At 41.0% G+C, this 21,939-nt stretch overlaps 1 protein-coding gene across 3 annotated transcripts in view; it reads right to left on the bottom strand.

Annotated features, from left to right (window-relative positions):
• The window catches only part of LOC142951478 (uncharacterized), a 53,141-nt gene that overhangs the window by 3,207 nt on the left and 27,995 nt on the right, over positions 1 to 21,939 (bottom strand). For all 3 annotated transcript variants that reach the window (XM_076093031.1, XM_076093033.1, XM_076093032.1), the window contains exons 22-43: positions 21,541 to 21,718; positions 19,664 to 19,790; positions 19,406 to 19,525; positions 18,729 to 18,879; positions 18,528 to 18,640; positions 17,720 to 17,870; positions 17,310 to 17,552; positions 16,461 to 16,673; positions 15,108 to 15,289; positions 14,760 to 14,943; positions 12,279 to 12,421; positions 11,031 to 11,212; positions 8,813 to 9,072; positions 8,462 to 8,699; positions 8,205 to 8,385; positions 7,062 to 7,188; positions 6,718 to 6,804; positions 4,687 to 4,872; positions 4,249 to 4,532; positions 3,902 to 4,050; positions 2,401 to 2,485; positions 1,408 to 1,522 (exon numbers count right to left, since the gene is read on the bottom strand). In XM_076093031.1, coding sequence (XP_075949146.1) covers positions 1,408 to 1,522; positions 2,401 to 2,485; positions 3,902 to 4,050; positions 4,249 to 4,532; positions 4,687 to 4,872; positions 6,718 to 6,804; positions 7,062 to 7,188; positions 8,205 to 8,385; positions 8,462 to 8,699; positions 8,813 to 9,072; positions 11,031 to 11,212; positions 12,279 to 12,421; positions 14,760 to 14,943; positions 15,108 to 15,289; positions 16,461 to 16,673; positions 17,310 to 17,552; positions 17,720 to 17,870; positions 18,528 to 18,640; positions 18,729 to 18,879; positions 19,406 to 19,525; positions 19,664 to 19,790; positions 21,541 to 21,718 — 3,699 coding nt within the window. The remainder of the gene's footprint in view (positions 1 to 1,407; positions 1,523 to 2,400; positions 2,486 to 3,901; positions 4,051 to 4,248; positions 4,533 to 4,686; positions 4,873 to 6,717; positions 6,805 to 7,061; positions 7,189 to 8,204; positions 8,386 to 8,461; positions 8,700 to 8,812; positions 9,073 to 11,030; positions 11,213 to 12,278; positions 12,422 to 14,759; positions 14,944 to 15,107; positions 15,290 to 16,460; positions 16,674 to 17,309; positions 17,553 to 17,719; positions 17,871 to 18,527; positions 18,641 to 18,728; positions 18,880 to 19,405; positions 19,526 to 19,663; positions 19,791 to 21,540; positions 21,719 to 21,939) is intronic.

Here is a 21,939-nt window from a genome sequence, read left to right as displayed (position 1 = left end):
AGTGCGCTCTCTGCTGCAGTGAGGAATCTGCTCTTTAAGCCCCAGCAACAGCTGCTCTTTTATGTTTCCACACACAACAGTGAACAAACCTGAATTAGCATAAAGACATACACCAGTTATCTATGTCTTTATATATAATATATCTATATTTGGGGCTGCACGGTGGTGTAGTGGCTAGCACTGTCACCTCACAGCAAGAGGGACCCGGGTTCGACCCCCGATCCCGGGTGGTCCTTCTGTGTGGAGTTTGCACGTTCTCCCCGTTGCAGCGTGGGTTCCCTCCGGGTTCTCCGGCTTCCTCCCACAGTCCAAAGACATGCAGCTTAGGTTATTTGGAGACTCGAAATTGCCCGTAGGTGTGAATGTGAGCGTGAATGTTTGTCTGTCTCTATATGTGCCCTGCGATGAACTGGCGACCTGTCCAGGGTGTACCCTGCCTTCGCCCAATGTTAGCTGGGATCGGCTCCAGCGCCCCGCGACCCTCAACAGGATAAGCGGTTTGGATAATGGATGGATGGATATCTATATTTGGTAAAAAATAAACTGTGTGTGTGTGTGCAGGGACTGAGAGGAAAAACACTTGGTATGAAATGATAATGGAAATCGAGGCAAGAGTCACAGAGAGAATTGGAGAAAGTATAGATGTGAGAAGTCACAAACACAGACGCAGAGAAAGCAGCGCTTTAACATGAGAGAGGTGCATACTGATGTTCTGCATCAAACTGCGACTATGTATTATCCAGTCTATTTTCCAAACATTGAGGACACTTTAACAATGTTAATGAGGATGGTGCAGCTCCACCAAAACAATAATCAATGTATTAATCAAACACGTGATTTAAGCACTTTTATTTTAAGCACTCCGCTACATAAAATAGTCCCCACTACATGCACCATTTTCTCCTGCTTGAGTAATGTTTGCTAAAAGCTACAGTGCCTAGCTTCTTGAGGAAATGACTGATCCTTTAAAAAAAATGTTACTAAACTTTTGAGACGTATGAGAAGTATGTCTTCAGGAGAAACAAACCGATGGGGTAGAGAAGTGGGAAAGTATAGACTAACAATTTTTTTATTTAATTTGTTAATAATGGAAGAAATGAATAACACCCGCCTTGGGCAAGGGTTTTCAGAGACACTATGTAACTATTGCAAGTGGCAATTACAGGATGATCAGTGAATTACGGTACAAGAACAGTTTCCTTCATGTTCTTTCATTCTCTGGACTCAGTTCCATTAATTAGAATCAGAATCAGCTTTATTGGCATAGTCATGAGATGAAAGTTTGAAATGAGACCACGAGAAGGAAACATGTTTCCTTATGAGGCACAGTGTTAGCTTTTTCTTTTGTAACATGCTTTAGGTGCACTGATGGCTAATGTGCTAACTTTGTGTATAGGCCATCTTTACCTCTCTCCAGGTTCATCTCTGGTTTGGGAGGCTCTGGGACCTCCCACAGCTCCTCCTCACTGGGCAGGTCTCTGATGTCCTCCTTGCCTAAGAATCTCTTCAGAGACCCTTGGTCCTGCAGACACAAACAGAGTTATAACTGTGGTGACATTATGCAGCAAAGAAAAAGATCTGTTTATTATATTAAAGACTTTCCAATGCTTTGATAGTGAATTGAAGTACTCCACAACTGAGGATTGACATGCAGTCAGGATTAACAAAAATAACTACTGAATGCATGAAGACCAGAGCTGAGTAGATTTGCGGTTTCTCCTTTCAGATTCTGTTGCCAACAGAGGAAGTGGCAGATGTTCCCAACCTTGTTTCTTCAGAGAGTCTCATCTTGTTTAAATGGTAATGACCTAATTAATATGTACTTGATCAATTCCCTGGAATAATATAAAAGTTAAAGTAATAAGCGGGCATAATAAGTTGAGAGGCAGATCACACAATTTCTCCTAAGCCTCTCATATCTGCATCTGGCTGAGTGTATTAAACGCTTCAGAATCACATCACTAAAACCCTTTAATCAAACAGACAAGAAATCCCATTTATTTACTTTGGCAAATCCTGACATAGAACTTAATCAAACTGTCTTATTTAGATTTCAATATTGATTATATAATGCAGCCTAGTTCTGCTGCATGTCTCAAAGATAAGATATTCAACAGAGAGGGTATCAAAGTTGAAGCTTGATGTGAGCTTTGCAGAGTGTCTGTTCGGGCTGCTGTACTGCTCTACAGAGATGAGAGCAAGTTGCCATGTAATGTAAACGTGACTCCCTCCAGGGAAAATGCCTATTAGTTCTAGCTACGGTCAGCTCTGTGGTGGTAGCAGTCAGTGTGTATGTGTGACTGAAAAGACAGAGAGAGTCACGGGATGAAAGACAGAGAGCGAGCAAAGACCAGGATCACTGGATGTGGATCAATGTTTGAAGGATCAGATACCACTTACGTTGAGAGAGGTTATGAGGCCGCTCAGGAAATGCATCAGCTCTTTTCTGTGGCTGCTCTCTGTGCAGAAGAGTTTCACCAGCTCCCTGAAACACACACATACACACAAGATTACAAGTTATAACAAGATAAGTTGTGTACATACAGATAATGCACACATTATATAGCAGTAAGCATCAAATGGATTTGATCACAGGTCCTTTGCTCATGATTTATGATGTTTGATTTCTTGTTGATAGGACCATATCAGTTATAAGAAGAGGTACCATTTAAAAGGTTCTATACAACTTTCTGAATATTAATAGAGCAGCTAACAACTACCATCTATGTAAAGAGTAGTAGAGTAATGTCTACCTGAGCAGAGAGTGAAGTCCCTCTCCAGATACTGTTAGTGCTGTTAGCACTGTTGCTGTGTTTTACACTGTTAGTGCTGTTAGCACTGTTGCTGTGTTTTACACTGTTAGTGCTGTTAGCATTGTTGCTGTGTTTTACACTGTTAGTGCTGATAGCACTGTTGCTGTGATTTACACTGTTAGTGCTGTTAGCATTGTTGCTGTGTTTTACACTGTTAGTGCTGTTAGCATTGTTGCTGTGTTTTACACTGTTAGTGCTGATAGCACTGTTGCTGTGATTTACACTGTTAGTGCTGTTAGCATTGTTGCTGTGTTTTACACTGTTAGTGCTGTTAGCATTGTTGCTGTGTTTTACACTGTTAGTGCTGTTAGCATTGTTGCTGTGTTTTACACTGTTAGTGCTGTTAGCATTGTTGCTGTGTTTTACACTGTTAGTGCTGTTAGCATTGTTGCTGTGTTTTACACTGTTAGTGCTGTTAGCATTGTTGCTGTGTTTTACACTGTTAGTGCTGTTAGCATTGTTGCTGTGTTTTACACTGTTAGTGCTGTTAGCATTGTTGCTGTGTTTTACACTGTTAGTGCTGTTAGCACTGTTGCTGTGTTTTACACTGTTAGTGCTGATAACATTTTAGCAATGTTAGCTGCAACCCACCGGCTCAGAAGTTGCCATTGAGAGTCGACGAGAGGCAATAGATATGCTTTGAATTTTGTAATGAGCACCTGACACTCTGTGTACTTGCCAGTTTTTGATACTCGGTGCAACTGAACACAAACACACACACTATCCTCTACCAATAAAAAATCCTGTTACCCACTAGTTAGTCCTAAAGATAAGAACTGAAGATGTATTAAAAAACCTGCCGTTGGTTTCCTATTATTAAACTTACAACACAACAACTGTCCCACTTTGGAATTAAAACAAGTTTTAATCTGTCACACAGTGAATATTATATTAGATATTACCAAAAACTTCATACTGACTTTGGCCAGTCTGTGTGGTCTGAATGTGTTAAAGCATTGTGAGAAAAGGCTCATGTTTGCCGTCAATATTTATAGATTTAATGGAGGTTAAACAAATAGGAAGATGATGATTTTGGAGGAAATAAAGGACGAAAGTGAGTGTTGGCACTCAATCCATCATATACAAACCTGCAGATGTCCAGCTTGGCTGGGAGGTGATCTTTCTGAATGTAGAGCTCCTTCTCATCCTTCAGCAGACAGATAACATCCTGCACCTCCACCAATGCATCCTCACTATCAGCAAGGTCCAGCTGGTAGCGAATGTACAGCTTACCCACCTGTAAACAGGTATGTAGAAGGGAGAATGTTGAAAATGGCTCAGTATAAATATTTCCTTTAGATGGGTGTGATTAAGGTAAGAGATTCTCCCTCAACGAGGCTTCAGTCTAATCAGTATGCTTTTAGTAAAACAACCAAATAATGGACTTTCTCCAGGTTTTAAACTGCTCTCAACCAACTAGATGTGATCTTCTGACCTGTCCGAAGTGAAGTCGCTTGATTTTCTCTCCAATGTTGTTGTCAATCAGCTCTGTATAGACTTCAGCCAGCTCGTCGTGGTGGTACAGGAACCTCTGGATGTAGGGTATCACAGAGTGCACCATGGCCTGCATGGACAGACAGGGTCTCAGGCTCTCAGTCAGAGGCTCAGTCTTGACACACTGGGACAGAGGACGGATCCCGCAGATCTCCAGAAACAAAGATCGGTCCATCTCGTTGAAGGCAAGTACAGTGTTGGATCGTTCTCCCGGCACGGTCTGACCTGCAGGCAATTACACAACGATAGTCAGAATCTTCATTTTAACTTGGGTTCTATTTGTGTAGTTTGGGGCATAATTCTCATTGTGTACTGTGAAGAGTAATCTCTAACAAATCTAACATTGACAACATATTTAAATACAGTAGCAGCAGCGTACCAAAGTTCCCAGTCTTGCTCCTGGGAGCAGTCTTCTTCTCTGCTGGTGGCAGGTTGAGCAGACAGATCTGCTTGTGAGGTTTAAAGATCTTTTCCACCTCTTTGTTGTCAGCAATCATGGGTTTGTGTGCCAGAGTCACCCAGCTGTTATCCTTGGTGGGGAAGACCCTCTTATCAGACACCATACCTGAACACGAGGCAAAAAGGACAGCCAGGGTCAGTGAAGGCCCTTAATCTACTGATGCTTGATCATAGAGAGTGACCTGTCTAGTTTTCCTGTTAACAAAGTTATCTTTTTATTCACTGTTTATTACCAAACCACACTGTGGCTGTCCTTGTCACTGACCAACACTGTATGTATTTCCTAATGACATTTAGTTTTCCAATGTTTGAAATATCTTAAATCCTGCTTTGTAAAAACATTGTATTGCACATGTTGCTCCATAGCCTTACTACTGGTCAGAAACGCTACAGGGTGCCATTAAGAGGCAGACCATTAAAGGACAGATTCTTCCCTATTCTAAAGCTGTTCCCCTAAAAACATAATCACCTTTCTCAGCACCCAATAATAATTATGTACAGATCAAATTGATCATTTATCTAAATCAAATTCACAAAGCCACCCAAAAGCTCTGTTGTTGTAAAAGAAGAAAGAAACAGAAATGTCAAAGATTTGTTAAAGGTGATTTAGAGCTCAATCTAAATCAGTGCTGCCATTACATGGTTGTTCACCAGTAAGGTGCTAACTTGTTGGTCTCAGCTCTTTATAACCAAATTGATGGGGTCATCATCAAAGATGTTTAGGTTTTGCTTTTATGTTGAAAAAGGAATATCAACTTTTTAAACTCTTAATAATTGGTGTTGGGATTGGCATAACAAAAAGTACAATATCGGTCAGTTTGTGCTGCAAAGTTTTACGCTGTGACCTACAGCTCCTGCCCAATTGTTTTAGCTAAAGGGCACCATTAAAAGTATACCAACTTAGATGTTTGCAGTTTTTGTTTTGCAATGTACCCATTGATGTTAAGTAAAAAGGAGCATCTTTTTATGATTTCTTAACAGATATATGGACTTTTAATCGTACATTGGAGACAATGACATATTGGAAAGGGTAAAAAACATGTGTATCATGTCTGTGTGCTAAGATTTGATGCATTATGATGCAGTGGCAATCAGGTGCTTAGTGATTTAAAGTGCCATATCCTCCAGTCAACGACCATGTTGGTAAGTAGGACAAATCAGCAGCCAAACTACAATAACTTCCCTTTGTTTTCACAACACTTGCATGCACCTGTCCCTTTCACCTCACGCAGTATCTCTGCCTCACGTCTCCCCTCTGTGTCCCCACTTTTAACTTTCCTGTGCACATTTTATGCCAGGGCAGAGGGCATTACCAAGCACCGTTACCATGATGTACATCTCACTGTTTTCTTTGCAAAGGAGGATCTCGTTGTTAAAACTACATTTTTTCCCCTATTGGTAGAAACTGGTCAGCCGTTAGAAGTCACTTAAAAACCTATGTTTGCTGCTTAGCGGCAGACCTCTTGAGGACTTTCATCGGTGAGAACTCCTACATTTTCAGAGGTTTCCTGAAGTAACTGTTCCATAAACAGCATAATATAATGCTTTTCTAGTCTTAGAAACCACTCAAAGCACTTAACAACACAAGCCAGCATTCACACATTCACACACACTCAGCATCAGTGAATGCCTCTGGCATACACTGATGCCAGAGGCTGCCATACAAGGTGCCACCTGCTTATCAGGAGGAATTAACATTAGTACTGTAGTTCCCTGTGCTGCTGCCACACCTATGAGCACTTACACTGCAGACAGTGCAGTAAGCTATATTACTGCTATCAGTCTCTGGTGTAAAGTAATTCCAGACTGCAGCAACAAATCCCAATCATGTGCTGCACTGACAGGTGTTGATGATGCTTGTTTATTGCAAATACTTTGCAGTAAATAGTCAGGCCAATAGGAAGTTGAACAGACACAAAGATTGAAGAGGTAATGTATATGCATTACTTACCCTTCAAGGTGGAACAGTAGCTGGGATTGAGCTTGGCGTGAGGGATGTTTTCCTGGTCACCAGATACTTTAGTTTTACACTTTTGAGCTGTTGAAAACAGAAATGTATGCTGTAATATGAAATATAATAGCATCGCATAGAATAACATAACATAGCATAGCATAGCACCTCAAGTCAGAGGGAAGATGTAACAAATCAAGCTTGTCAAGAAGGAAACATAACAGTTGTTGAGCAGAGAGTTAATGAGGTGCAAACAGATGGGACATACAGAACATGGAAATGTGTGCGTCACTGAATGTGAGACACTCGATGAAGCTAAAGACTGTAAATCTAAATGTCCTTACCGAGTACGGCATAGAGCACCGACACATCCTGTAGCACTTCAGCAGTTGGTAAGGGAGATGATGAACAGATCACTTCCAACAAGCCGACATACTGCTTCATATTGGGTCTGAGATCCACATTCAGCAGCTACACACAAGATATGTAATCACAGATGCATTCATAGTTTACATTAGTTATGGTGTAGTCTATGGTGTCAGTTAAGTAAAACAGCAGAAGAGCTTTCATAGTAAGACTAATAACAGGTGACAGACAAGATACTATGTCCTCAACACTACATTATTAGAAGTAACCAAGGAGCACATCCATAACTAACTACACTAGTTTGTGGGGTTAAACGAATGAATATCTAGTCATTTGTAATAACTGCCGAGGTTGTCTGTGATCTTAATCTACCATGTCCGGAATTTGTCAAGTAAACATTTTACCACAAATAATTTACTACATTTTGCCAAACACAGGTCATGTGAAGATATTGGTCTTGTACTAATCGCTACCTGACTGGGGTCGTATTTTTTTCGGACGTTTTTTTGTTTTCTGCCTCTTTCCTTGGTCCAGAATTATGAAGGCTGCGTTGTCAAATATAAATGCAGCTTTTGACAGCATTCTGGGTTCAGATTTATGCAATTCAAATGTGATTGAATTGATTTGTATAGCTCAATATCACAAATTTGCCTCAGAGGGCTTTACAATCTGTACAACATACAACATCTTCTGTCCCAGGACCCTTTTTTAGGAGGCGTATGTTGCTACACAACATGCAGATGGAGGTTTCTGAATGACCCCCATTGATACAGATGTGTGCGGGACAGCAGGCAGCTTTTTCACTGCAGTGAAAATGTTGTTTTTCAACAAATTTGGATTAAAGTGGAATATTTTGTTAGATAAAAACATGTTGTGAATTTTGGAAATTATTACATAAGAGAGAGAGAGACAGAGAGAGAGAGAGACAGAGAGCGAGAGAGAAAGAGAGAAAGAGACAGAGAGACAGAAAGAGTGCCTATACAATGTAATTATATCTATAATATTAAATATTATATAGTTTAACATTTCAAATATGTTTCTCTGCGTAACAGGCTATGAAACAACATGTCAAGAAACTTTCTATGTGTAGGGAAATAATAGTATATTATCATATAGTTTACTCTGGTGAAGAAGGCTTTCATGCCATCCAGCGGGTTGTAGAAGGGAAACAGAACTATGGGCTGCTGGACAGAGCTGTCTGGTGCCTGAGTCAGCTGTCTGTAGCGTTGGAACACCGCCGTCGGGTCACTCCAGCACACCTCCTTCAGGTGGTAGAATCGTCCTGAACACCACTCATCTCGCCTGGGGTAAAAAATTGATTTGTGAAAAAATGTAGACATTAACCAGAAAAGGTATGCTGATACAGCTGAGGACCTACCTGTTGTACTCTATGAATACAGCAGGGGTATGATGAAACAGCTCCCTCAGACTGCTCTGGGGACAGTTCATATCAAGATAGTTGTAGATGTTGTGGATGTGCTCAACTGTGGAAGTGAAATTGGCCCCCTCTAACTCATCCTCGGGTAGTCTCTGCTCCTGGTCATCTGCTTGTGGTTTGACACACCACTCCTTCAGGTAGTCTATCAGAGCATTCACTGAGATACTTTCTCTCATTCCTAAAAGAGGAAAAAGGCAGTGACTCACAGGTTGTCTGTTTTAGGGTCATTAAAGGATAACCAAACACGAGCTATGGACAACAGAGATCTACACTATAGCATGCACATTTTACCTAGAGCTTTGCTAAACTCGCTGGGGTCTATGTCCACATAACAGACATGAGTCCCCAGGAGGCTGGTGACCTCAGGTGAGGTCAGGTAGACCGAGTTTGGACGGAGGTACTTTCTCTCTCGCTGTTCTCCTTTCAGTGGGCGATAGGCCGGCACCCATTCAAGACAACTCAAGAAGTGGCTGAAGGAGGACTTGGTGCTTTTGATTGGTTGTCCATCACTGTCAATCACCTGAGCTGTGAGGTACTGAGAGTAGCGGTGTCTGGAAGAATGGGAAAGGTGATAATAAATAATGTTTGGATTAGGTCAACTTTCAAAGGCCTCTGAGCAAACAATAACAATGTCATGTGGTTGACAGGATACATGTAATATATGATCATGTAACTTCACTATGACTACAATGCATGGATTACATCCTCTTCAGTTGTAGTTCAGTGATCTTGGTGCTCAACAAAGTAGCAGAACTATGTGACCTGAATTCTTCTGCACAATATACAGCCCTCAGCAGGACTGCACATGCTTAATGCTCAGAGTTAAATGCACTGAGAAATTCTCATCTACGCTCTGAAGAGAAATCTACCTGTGTCAAACTGACCAGTGTAACATAGTGTAATATACAATATATAATATAATATAATAATATAGTGTAATATATACTCCACATGTGGAGTAAATCTTGTGTTTAAAGAAAACACAAGATTTTGTTTTTGCCCTATGATTAACAGGCAACCTGTTTCAGTGTTTCTTGCCTTCAGTCTACTGTATTACCCTGTAAGTAAGAGTAGGTATACAAATGATGGATGTATAGATTTTATTTGTTACAATGCAAGATCATAGAAATGTAAGAAAGGTTTCTAAGTTATAGTGTTGTTACAGATTATGTCTCTCCTTAGAGCCCTACATATGTTACTTTAAGTCATTGCTTTTCTTCCAAAAAGAAAAAAAAACACATGTTGAGGGATATTTACGAATAATTGATTTTTCACAAACTGGGTCGCACCAAAGTCTCTGTTCAGCACCACAATGGAGCAGCCTCTTATTTTTCCACAAAGTTTTACCTTCCTGCTTCCTGCCTTAATCTAGTCAAAAGGTTTTTAGCAAAAACATAATTTTGTATTGCTGATGACATTATCATTGATCAATATTTCCTCACTTTCAACCTTTCTATTGCAGAATAAATGCACTCTTGCGTTCTAAAAGTGTCTTTACTTTAAAATAATATTTCAAGTTTAGCAGTAGAGCTAATTGTTTTGCGCTCCATTGCTTTCCAGACGTGCATCAAATCGCCAATGGTTTCTATTCCTTTTAATATATGAAAATCTTGCTTGAGATAATAATCCATAATGTGAAAATGATGGCTATTTCTTTGTTATTCTGTTATGTGATTGCAGCATGGTGAGACAGATGAAACTGTCAACTGATTTGAATCATATGCCAGTACGGTGTATTTGGGGCACCACTATACTGTAGAACACTGTGGCTGATCAGGATTGCATTCATAAACTAATAATATAATGTGGATATCTGTAGTAGAAAACTTGATGGCATGCTTTGGAAAATGGTTTGCATTTGTGTTAAGTAGAATTAATAAATTATGCAAACGCGACAGTGTGATGCGATGAGTATTCATCCAACTGTGATATAACAGAGTGGCTGGTGGGAAGGGTCCCACACAACCTTATTCAACCTTTAACTTCTATACTGCTCTGGTAGTGTTCACTGTGTGAGTTTGTGAGCTCTGCTGACCTCCTTACCTGGACAACTGTCTTCTACCCACACACATCTACAACACAAAAGTCAGCACACGGGGCAGAGCTACAGACAACTAAACTCAGATATATTAATGCCCAGACTGATCTCTCTGTGGACATCAAACCCAAACAAACCTCTGATGTTTCACTGCTTTTCTCTCAGGCAGAAAATAACATTTAATTGTCACACAATGTCCCCCACTTGACCTCAGTAATCACTTACTGGCCACAGTAGAAATGATAGGGATTACTAGCTGACCATGACAATCCCCAAATCCATTAACCCAGCCATTATCTCTGCCATGAGGTCTTCCTAACATAACAGGATGTTAGGAAGCAGGTGAATGCACCTGCTTCTCAAATAGGACAATCTTCACTCGACAGAACATGACATGGGAGCAGAGATATGTAAGTGAGGGTGTGTCCGTCTGTGTGTGTGTGTGTGTGTGTGTGTGTGTGTGTGTGTTACCCTGTATCCCAGTTTGTTGTCAGAAGCTCCAGCAAAGCCGTCCTCTGCTGAAGGAGGAGGTGTCCAGGAAGCTGGGCTGTGGCCAGGGCATGGAACTCCTCACAGGGGTAGTCATCTAGCACAAAGCCCCCTCCAGGATTTTGGTTCCACATTGCAGTTTCCACTGACCAGGGACTGGAGGCCTGGGGGAGAAGAAGGACGAGAGTCGATTTGGTTCATTTGCAATTAATATGAATTATTACAGATAATTCTCAAGTATCTGCATCTGATTCCGGAATAATGTCAGTACAATCTTTCCCATATAACATGAAGGCGTGATCGTGACATATCAACATACTATCCCTGCTTGCTGAAGCCCAGGCTAAATCTGGCATCAGGAATATCTGACGGGTCCCATCTGTCACCTGCTTTTTCTGCTGATCCTCAAAGCAGCTATTGTCTCTCTAGTCCTAGTGTGACTCACAATGGTTGCTATCTTCATCCTTTAATCACTCCCGTATTCCTCATCATGAGTGTCAGTTTGTTTTTAATGCAACGTGCTTCAGGAAGATTGTGTTCGGCCTCTAGTGTCCATGCAACCAGTAAATATTGTGTCCTTACACAACACATCCATAGCCCTTCATCATGAGGGCTCACTGGTGGGGCTGTCACGACCTCGCTCTGGTCTTTTTGTGTAAGTGTAATTGCAGCCCTTGTATGAAAAATCTGTGCTCAGGGAGCACATATGTTGAAAACACATATTCTGAACCCAGAATTCCCAGCTGCCATCAGGCAGACGGTTCAGAATGCCAATCTGCAGGCTGAGTCAGTACAAAAATACATTCATTTCATCCTCCATCAAATTATTAAATAGCAAAAACTAGTATTACATATTACATGATATGATTTTATTGGGAATAATATATTGTGACTTGAATACTTATCATCTGTGTTGATCACACCTGGATCACACACTGGATCATTACCAGGTGTTGATCACACCTGGTAATATGGTATTTAATAATTCTTAACTATTGTTGACATATGTACTCAAGCATGTTTATGCATGAGTGTATGTATGATCTATGTTCTTGCGTGCATGTGGATTGTGGTAAGTGTATTGTGTGATGCTGCGGCTTGGAGCCCAAGACAAATTTTCTTGTGGGACAATCAAGAATATCTTATCTTATCTTATTTGCTTTTTTTGCAGCATGAGTGGAGTGTGATTCCTAAATAGCTGAGGTAACAGTTCAGGGATGTCCTCCTCACCAGTTCTTGAGCAGTGAGTGTTTGTCTCTCTTTGCGGATGATGAGACCGTCTCTGACTCCCAGGCTGCTGAACAGTGCTTTCCATCCTGCTACATCACCATCTGTCTGCACATAGCAGGGACTTAGCAAGACCCAATCACAGCCTGGTGGTAGAAGACGTAGACAGGACAAGTGTTTACAGGAGGACCAATAAAGAAATATTGTATCAGACACATCAACATGGCTGAGGAGATTGAGATAGAACAGAGATGATTACAGTGCAATGTTGACTTTTTCATATCAGTTAATGATTAGTGTAATTAGTTTAATTTGCTGCACTGCGTTACGACCAAAAGGTAAAATCCTAGATCAGCAGTCATACACTATATGTTATCAACAAGCACCTAAAATGTCTGCTGTTTGTTTACACAAGATGGAAAATGAAAGTAGACATCTTTTAAAAGACTAAATATGAAGTTTTAAGTGGAGCATTAGGTGTGTTCAAGCATATACAGTAGGGCTGTCAACGATTATTGTCAATTCAAATATATATTTAATAGAATATTTAAAAAATATAAAAATACGGAAGTGAATATCGGATTATGAAAAAAAGCAGCACTACCCTGGCTTCCTCGCGTGTACTCAATGCACTGAATACACTGCATTTAGTGCATGATGGAGTCACGAACGTCGCTTTCATTGATTGAAAATGAGATGCAACGTAATGTATGAACAAGCGAGGAATAATTTAACAACAACCGTAATGATGTCAGAGAACTCGGCTTTCGAGAGAAAGGCACTGTGTCCTAACAGCAAGGGTTGTGTTCCGTTATGTAAACAATGAGACTGGAGACGGAATCATTTAAAGATGGGGGAGTAGTACTTGCTATCTTTAGGAATAAATAGAAACAGGGCGTCCGACAAAAGCCCAGCTCAAAACGGCGTGCTGTGCAGTGCTGTGTCAGGACACGGTGTCATGGACAGAATGCTCAAAAATAGATATTCAATAGTTAAAACGATTTTAAGAAAGAAGATTCAAACATAATGTTCTTATTCTTATATATAAAACGGAGCAGAATTGTATATATGTAAGGGCTATTTATGGCATGTTTTATAGTTTGTTTATTTTAGAAGTTTAAAATCAATAACAGAAATCTGTGAAGGTGACTATTTGTGTAATGCAGGGCTGTCATCACTTTTCAAAATCGGATTGATGTCATTATATTTATTGTGCTTTACCTGTGCAATGCACAATTGTGTTATTGGCTTCAGATCTTGACCAGGGGAACAAAAACATTATCAGGATGTCCCTAGTTAACAATTACACTGCTACTAGAGCACAATGGCAAGTCTGCTCAATAATTTAGCAATACGACAGGCTGAAAGTGCTCCCAATTGTGTTTAAATGGACACAGACACACACACACACACACGCACACAAAAATGTCCAAATTTCCCCAGAAGAGAAGGGCTGGTGTAGTGCTGGGCGGTATATTTGTACATTTATAAAATTACACCACCGAACGGCATGCTGGGTACAGCTCGCTAGCTAGCCAGCTAGCACAACAGTCTGCTAACAGCTGGGAGAGGCTCCGTCACTACAGTAAAGTTACATTAGTGAACAGAAAAGAGCGATGCAGGATGAACAAAGACAGACCGGAGATGCACCGATATAGTCTGTGCCCAAGAGAGGAGCTGGGTCTGCTGTTTGGAAGTGTTTTGGTTTTAAAAAGTCCAACGTCCAAAAGACTATATATTGCAAAGTGTGTCGAGCCACTGTTGTTGACGATGGTGGTACTGGTAACACAAGCAACTTTCTCCATCACCTCAGCAGAAAACATGAGTTGGAATCCCAAGAGTGTGATTTCGGGCGTCAACCGGTAACGTTAGCGCGAGTGAAACAGTGAAGCCAAAGGGTCACACATCGCTTGAAGAGGCATTTGCTTGAAGCACTGCATATGACAAGAAAAGCAAGCGGTGGAGCGACATTACGAACGCAATAATGATCCAGCTATGCAAAGACATGGTCGAGAAAGACTCAGAGCAATGATTAAAACACCGGATTCAAGGTATGTCTTACGACAATACTTCAATACGACAATACTTCAGCCAAACTGCTATCCCAACTTTATACGAACAAACCCTATATTAAGCAAAGCCTTTATACATGATGACATTCAAATGTTTTTATATTCTATGTACTTCTGACAGTAGAGTAAGCCACTATAAACCTATATAAAAACACAGTCAAGGAAAAAAAGAAATACCGTGATATACCGTGAAACCGCCAGAATCTTAAAAAATACCGTGGTACACATTTTTGGTCATACACTTTGGTCAGCACTGGTGATTGTTTTGGATATTTTCTCTAGCTTCATGGGGTCAACATGGACACAGAACGATGGCTGGAGGAGCACAAGGTTCATGTTCAGTTGCCTCAACCTTTTTACAAACACAGTGCGTGTGCATGTCTGTCAGTAAGAACTGTGGGTTTCTACTTACCAGGTAGCTTCTCCGGCAGGTTGATGTTGCTGTATTCTTCAGAGAAGTGCACCCTTTCATTAGCCGGGCACAGTAGACCCCTACTGGTGAGGACGGGTACTGCAGTGTTGGAGTACTCCTGGCTGGAGGAGGAATGCAGCTTGATGAAAACCAAGTAACTCACCACCACTGCCTCAGGCTTTAACTGGTGGTGGAATTAGTGAGGGAGATAGGAAGGAAACAGGGGGAGACGAGAGAGAGAGAGATATTTATGCCAAATATGATGAGCAATACTTTTGTAAAGCATAAGACTTGTTTTTGTAAAATGAGCATTAAATCATATTTGTGACAGTAGATCCAGATTGGTACCTTCCATTTGTTGTTCTGTATTGACGGGTAGATGTGCTGCTCCAGTAGCTCTTGAGGCTCCAGTTCATGAACTCCCAGTCTTCTCAGCAGCTCCCGAATCTGTTGACTTTCCAGAGGATCCACACAGCTCAGCAGAGAGGGCTGAACTACATTTACATCCTTGTACAATGCAGACAGAGGGCCTATGAAAAGACAATGAATGAGAGGAAAGCTAAATACTATCACTTCCCTGCCAGAGTGACATTTTTAACTTTCTAATGACAATTTTTGTTACAGTGCAGTTGTACTGAATAGTATTGGATTGTATATAACCCAATTGACATTCATATATTTGGGTGAATATTTTAGTTTCAATGTTGAGTTTCCAAGCCTTGTGATACGAAATATTGTTTCAGTTATTCCAGTCCAGTTCATAATTTATATCCCCTTTATAGGCACAAGTTAAGAGAAGCAGAAGAAGGCTGTTTTACTATTTTGTTGAAAACATTTTTAGTACTGATGTACTCATTTTGACTTGAATGTGGGAAATGTACAATTCATTCTGAATTTCATGCATTTTTTTTTATTTCTTCTTAGCAGATTCTTTGGAATAAATATTGTAAGGAGCAGAGGTCTAGGGTCCAGGCTCCACCCACTCCCTCAGGAGAGCATTGGGATCAGGTGTGGGGAAAGACACACCTGGAGCTCATCTCCTCTTCAGGGAGATGAAGAAATGTGAAGCAGGCAAGCTGTTCAGGGGAGAACATGCTGCAGGAGGAGTAGGGTCGCCCCTCCCTAAGATCTCCAGGGGGGAGAGAACTAAGACAGGTAAGTCGGCTAGCGGCCCGCCTGAAATAGTTTAGTTTGTGTAGGTTTGTGATAGAGCTCTGGACTGAGCTATGTTTTCTGTTGCTTTGTGGTTCTTCAGGTTTAAGATCCTGAAAACCTGCAGAACTGACTCTGCCCATTGCTGCACTGCCACTATTATCTGTGTCCTCCATACTGTCCTGCAGTGTTCGGAGATCTCAGCAATTAATTTGATTAGAAAACGTATGTCCCAAGATGGGCAAAGAAAAACCTTCAAATGTAAAGTATTTACAAGTGTACTCACACTGTCACCTTTACCTTAGGCAGACTGTGTAAATGTTGTCATGAAGAAAAAAGTACTGGGAACCAGACAGCAGAATTACCATCATGTCATTAAAAAATATACAGCTTGTATATCTTAATCAATTCAGAAATAATTATAATAATTATTTGGGAGGCAATTACTTGCCCTCGTCAGTTGGAGATGCTCAAAGACTCAGTTTGCAATGAAAACACCAAGCATCAGTCATTATAATTGCAGTAGAGTCTACACTGACGTGAAATTACCTTTCTGAGCTTGAGCTTTCTTTTTGTTGGTCTTGGTTTCCTCCATTGGAAAGAACACTCCTTCCCCGTTTAGTGCCACGACGCGTCCGTCAGCCAGTGGGATTATGGGTAGATCCCGGAGGGTTTGCAAGATGGAGTCCGCCTCTCCGTAGCCATGCTCCAGAGCTCGGAAGTTGCAAACCAGCAGCTTGGCCAGCTGACGCAGGCCGTCATCTAGAAGACAGTGGGTTGGTGTCAAAAATTTACTGAGTTTGAAATTACATGGAAATTAGTTAAATTTTCAGATTACACACGGATTACATAGGCACGTGTACCCAATGAGCACACCGATATGAGCATGTTAATTTGAGCTTTTTTTAAAGAATGACTGATGAAGATCTATCTTACTTTCATAATTAATTTGAACAATTATAAGTAGGACCAAGAGGGGGTTGAACTACAGTTATACAATTATCCCACCATAATACTTTAATCAGACCCTGCTATACCAACTAGGTCAATAATGAAGCCAATTACAGCAGTGCATTATTAACAAATAATTGAACACGGCCATACTTTGTTTTCACATATTACATAGGTGTCATAACATGTGTTTAATAGGGGATGGTTTACAGCAAAGGATTTAAATCTCCCCACATCTTAAAACATCTGACGCTATCATAGATATATAGGAATGCAAAGTTTCTATCGTTGATTGTCTCTTGTGTTATTGTGCTTAGAATAAAATGTCTATCTATTATTCTGTCAGCCGTAATGAATAATGCATTGTGCTCCGCCATAATTTAAAGTGACATGGTTGGACTTTACATCAGATTTCCCCCTCTCCTTCTTCTTCCCATCCACACACACCTGAAAGGATGCCTTCCACCAGCTCCTTGGCCATGGCTGTGGTCACCGTGGTAACATCAGATCCCCGTAAGTATCGAACTCCTAGGTGGGTGAGCAGGGAGGTGGGTGGGGCAGGGCTGAAACCCGGATGGAGATAAGACAGAGACAGATGCTTTTCTAGCTCATCGCTGCCAATCACGTCGCGGATCACAGCGTCCTGACAGATGGCCACTTGGGAAGGCAGCTTGTACACAACCTTACCATCTGGTAGAGAAAGCATGGAGAGGAACATTTACAGGGTTAGATTCAATGCTCTGTATTGCTGGTATACCAAAGCTGAGCTCACAGCACCGGTAGACTAGAAAGATTTTTGTTTATTTTGTTTTCGTTTGTGATTTTAAAATTTCAAAACCTACATGTGTGAGTAATACCTGAGCTGAGTGTAGGCAGGAACGCCTTGCCCTTGAGCATCTGAATAATCTGCCCGGCAACAGGCTTGAAGAAGTCCAACACCTCGTCAGGCAGGGGGACAAATGGCAGAAACTTGCAGAGGCCCTTCAGCCCCTTGAACTCTGGGTGAGCCTGGAATAAGGAGAGAACAGGACACTGGTCTAAAGACAGACAATAGCCAAGGACTAATCAGTGATATTAGTGTTATCACTGTAGTATGTTTTAGACATAATATTAGACTTCCCCATATTCTCAAATAGTGGCCAAAAACGTCCAAGCAATCCTGATGTTTATTTATTTTTGTGTAATAAACTCTTAATAGATATTATCTAAACGTGTTTTTTTCTTTACTTTTTTTTACTTTGATCGTTGCTTATTCAGTCATGAATATTCAATGTTACAGAGAAAAGCTTAATATCTGAAACCAGGTTTTCAGGGCCTTTAGTAATTTTAGTGGTGTAAAGGGGCATAATCCCTCTTAACATTTTAACTTGTGTTGGGCTCCATCAATGATAACTTAATCACTTGAAAAAACAGCCACTGGAATTACATCCCAGCTAATTTCCACCCTTCACAATGTTTTTGACTTTTTATCCATATGTTGTACTTTCAGTAATACATTCTACTTCCTCGCTTTGTCCCAGTTGAAAGCTTTATACCACCTGTTTGCTTCTATACTGCATTATTTTTGTATTGGCAAATGAGCCGGTTTCCTAGCAGGGATCACTAGAGTAACATTTCCTTTAGTAACAGTTTTCAGACGGCTCTGCTGATACAAAAGAGTCTTACAGTGAAGACATCCATGGCCTGGAGGAAGAGTTGTGCTATCTCAGATCGAAGCCACTGGTTCCATGAGCTGTCTCTGTCAACATCTTCACGAGAGGAAGGGATGTCGAAGTCACCTGAAGAAGAAGAAGAAGAATAGTATGCTTCATTACACCAACTGGGTCCATGTTGGGATAGTTCGATAATTCTAAACTCCATTCTAACCTTGGATGATGAAACGGAAGCCAAAACTGCGAAGGGGGAGGTAAGCAAACACAGGTTGTTTCTGTGGCTGGCAGACAATGTCGCTTTCTGTGATGTTGTCGTCGAGCTGGAATGCCAGGGCAAGCTCGGTGGACTCAACATCCCCTTTGATCTGAAGGAGAAACAGATCAATGTCAAATTATATGCAACAGCTTACAACAAGCTGACTTTTTACAGAAATGGATATTGGTGCCGGTTAAATGGCTGCTGGCAAACAGTGTCTATTTCTTCTCTTTTGGAACCTGACTGCATGTAAGGGGGTAGCTGCCTCTGGGAAATGGAGGAAGAGAGTAGTACAGACTATAGCGTAATTTCAGACTGACACAACATTTAAATCTGTTTGGTAGCGTTGATGTGCTGTGTCTGGATTTTTTTTGTCATATATTTCTGTTTGATGGGGGAACAAAAAGTCTGCCTAATAAGTGAGTTCTCACGACATTTGGCAAGATGCAGAAAGGAAAAGACTTCTACGGAGCAGAACGAGGAACAGTTCTGAAGGGAAAGCTTTAGTGAATTTTATTTATTCCGCCGAAAGGATGGAACAGACGTCAACTTCTTGTTCTGAAATCCAGATATGATTCATTTGCCTGAAAATGAAGCAACAGAATGAGATTTGAATGTTAGTGTGTCTGCATTACCTTCTTGGGCTGCACCGTAGTTTTGACTACGAGCCAGCGCTCGATGCCCTCTGTGTGCTCCACCTCTAACACATTGTGACTCAGGTCTTTTCGAGTCATGGTCACAAGACGCTTCTCACTCTGCAGGGAGACGGACACAGCAGGTGGTGGAGGTATGGAGAACAGGTGAGTTTTCATGGCTTGTATTATGATTAAATCAATGATGTAAACTATGTATGTTTGCATGAATGTGAGCAAATGTAGAAGTGCAAGACCTACCTGATTGTAGATGGAGATGGAGCGCAGGCGGTGCAGAAAGAGCAGCAGGGAGGGGTGCACGTCATGAAACAGGTTTCTGGTCTGATGGCTCTCTGAGCGCAGAGGAAGGCAGATCTTAGTGGTCCAGCTGTAAAGAGAACAGAGGTATTTAGAAAACCAGTAGTTTGAATTAAGTGTTCGGACTGCTGTCTTTGAACCGAGTGGTAGTGGTCAAAATGGACCTGTAGCGCTTTTCAGAGGGGAGGATCGAAAGAGGTGGTGGGCTGAGTGGGAGGGATCACTGGTCATTTTAGCTGCCCAGTTGAAGGTGACTCTTGGTGAATAAAGTTAGTATTCTGCATATTGGCAGTGTGCAGCTCAGCTAGTAATATACTATACTATTATTATAATTTTAAAGCAGCACCAATCAATACCAAACAAAAAGGAGTGCATTTTAGTATTTTTCAGCTCATTGTTTTGGTTTAATGGCCCACAGCTTAACACAGTTTTGATTCACTCTCACTCCTCTCAACAACCAGTTTACAGCCAAAAAGCTTTAAACCCACTGTACTCTACCTGCACAGCACCAAGTGACAATGAGACAGAGTTAGCGACTAGCTTGTGAACCTAGCGGAGCATTTAGCAGCTAAACAGATCAGAAATTTGGCGAGTGGAGCCAAAACAGACCTAAAACAAAAGTGAATATTGTACTTGGTCACTACAGAAACATGACAAATAATGAATGCTGCTTCATGTCTGCTAATTAGGCAACTCCTTACCGAATTACACATCAGCTTTATAAGGTGATGTCACTCTTCTTTATGACAAATGCATTTAATTATGTATTCCATCAGACGCTGAAAGATAAATGTAAACGCTCCAATAGAATGCATTAATTTTGCTGTGATGGAAGAGACACGCTTTCAAATGTTTATGTAATATAACATCTGCTAAATATTTCTAAAATATTTTTTCTGTTGAATTAAATTCATTAGCATTAATAAAAGCCAATTTACTTGGCAATGTACTTTATATTTGAAGTACATTTACAACCAGAATTAAACAGTAAGAGTTGGATAGATTTGGAATATGGATTGCATCTTTATGTATATGAACTCCCAATTGAACAATATTAAAGTGTGTTTGAGTTGAATAGCCCTATTTCAGAGAAGACATTTTGACATGTCACAATAGGAAAATCACAGAAGTAAATAATAAAATGAATGATGACTGAATTCCATTTAATGTAGCTGCTTCAGTTTTAGGGTCCCGGTGTTGTGCATGCTGGTTCACACTGTCACAGCTTACTGGGACACTTGAAGAGACTGAATCACCCAGACATCGCTCTATCAACAATCACTTATGGGAAGACAACTGGCCAAAGTTTTTTGTGGAGGTATGTGAAATTGTCTAACTTGTCCATTTCTGTTGTTTATGTGATTTCCAGCATAGCTGTAACATTTAAAGATAATCAGTTAAACAAGGCGCTTACTTCATGTACCGCGTTGCTTTGCTGGCGTCTTTGATAAACCAAATCGACTCAACATCTCACCGCTGGTCTGACTAACTGCTAGTTTTTGGTAAACTCCAGCTGTCATTTTCTTTGGTCTGTTAGGTAAATGTTGTTATCAATGAGCTATGAAAGCATCACACATGCACTTTAGATGAGTCCCTTCAGCTGAGAGTATCTGTTGTTCCTCATCACCGCTTGCACAGTGCCGTTTTATTGTATGTGTGAGCGCAGGTTGTTTTTTTTTTTACCCGGAAGTGATTGTAAACAAACATTGTGATTAGGTCTATACAACAGTCATCAATCATTTATTAGAAACACATGCTTGTCCTACTATGGCCAATCAAAATGTCTAATACTACTGCCTACTGTTTCTTTATCACCCAACCTGTGCTGATGTATTTCCTTCAGCTGCGTGTCCAGAGGCCTCTCATCTTCGTTCCAGTGGGGGAGGATGTATCCCATGGGGCCGCAGGTCTTGTCGAAACGCAAGTGGAAACCATTGGAGTGGATCTCAGGACAGTCTGTCACTTTAAACACGGATTTGAAGCCGATGCCCTTTTGACCTATGATGAGTAGAGCAACCAGGATCATTAATTGGAAAATTTGCCCATTTTCATGGCATGGACAAGGATTTTTAGAGGGTTTTGGCTGACTCGGATATTGAACCGTATTCAGCCAGAGAGGCTGCCTGAGGCTGCAGCTGCAGCGGGTAGGATATGAGCAGTGGGGACCCTCCAGAACCTGAGCGGCAGAGAGCAAATACCAACTGGTGGAAGTCTTTGTT

Source organism: Anarhichas minor, unplaced genomic scaffold (genome assembly GCF_050575085.1).
Source record: "Anarhichas minor isolate MPS153535 unplaced genomic scaffold, ASM5057508v1 ptg000017l, whole genome shotgun sequence".
Classification (NCBI taxonomy): domain Eukaryota; kingdom Metazoa; phylum Chordata; class Actinopteri; order Perciformes; family Anarhichadidae; genus Anarhichas; species Anarhichas minor.
Note: the sequence above shows the minus strand (reverse complement) of the source record. Positions and strands in the feature narration are given on the sequence as shown.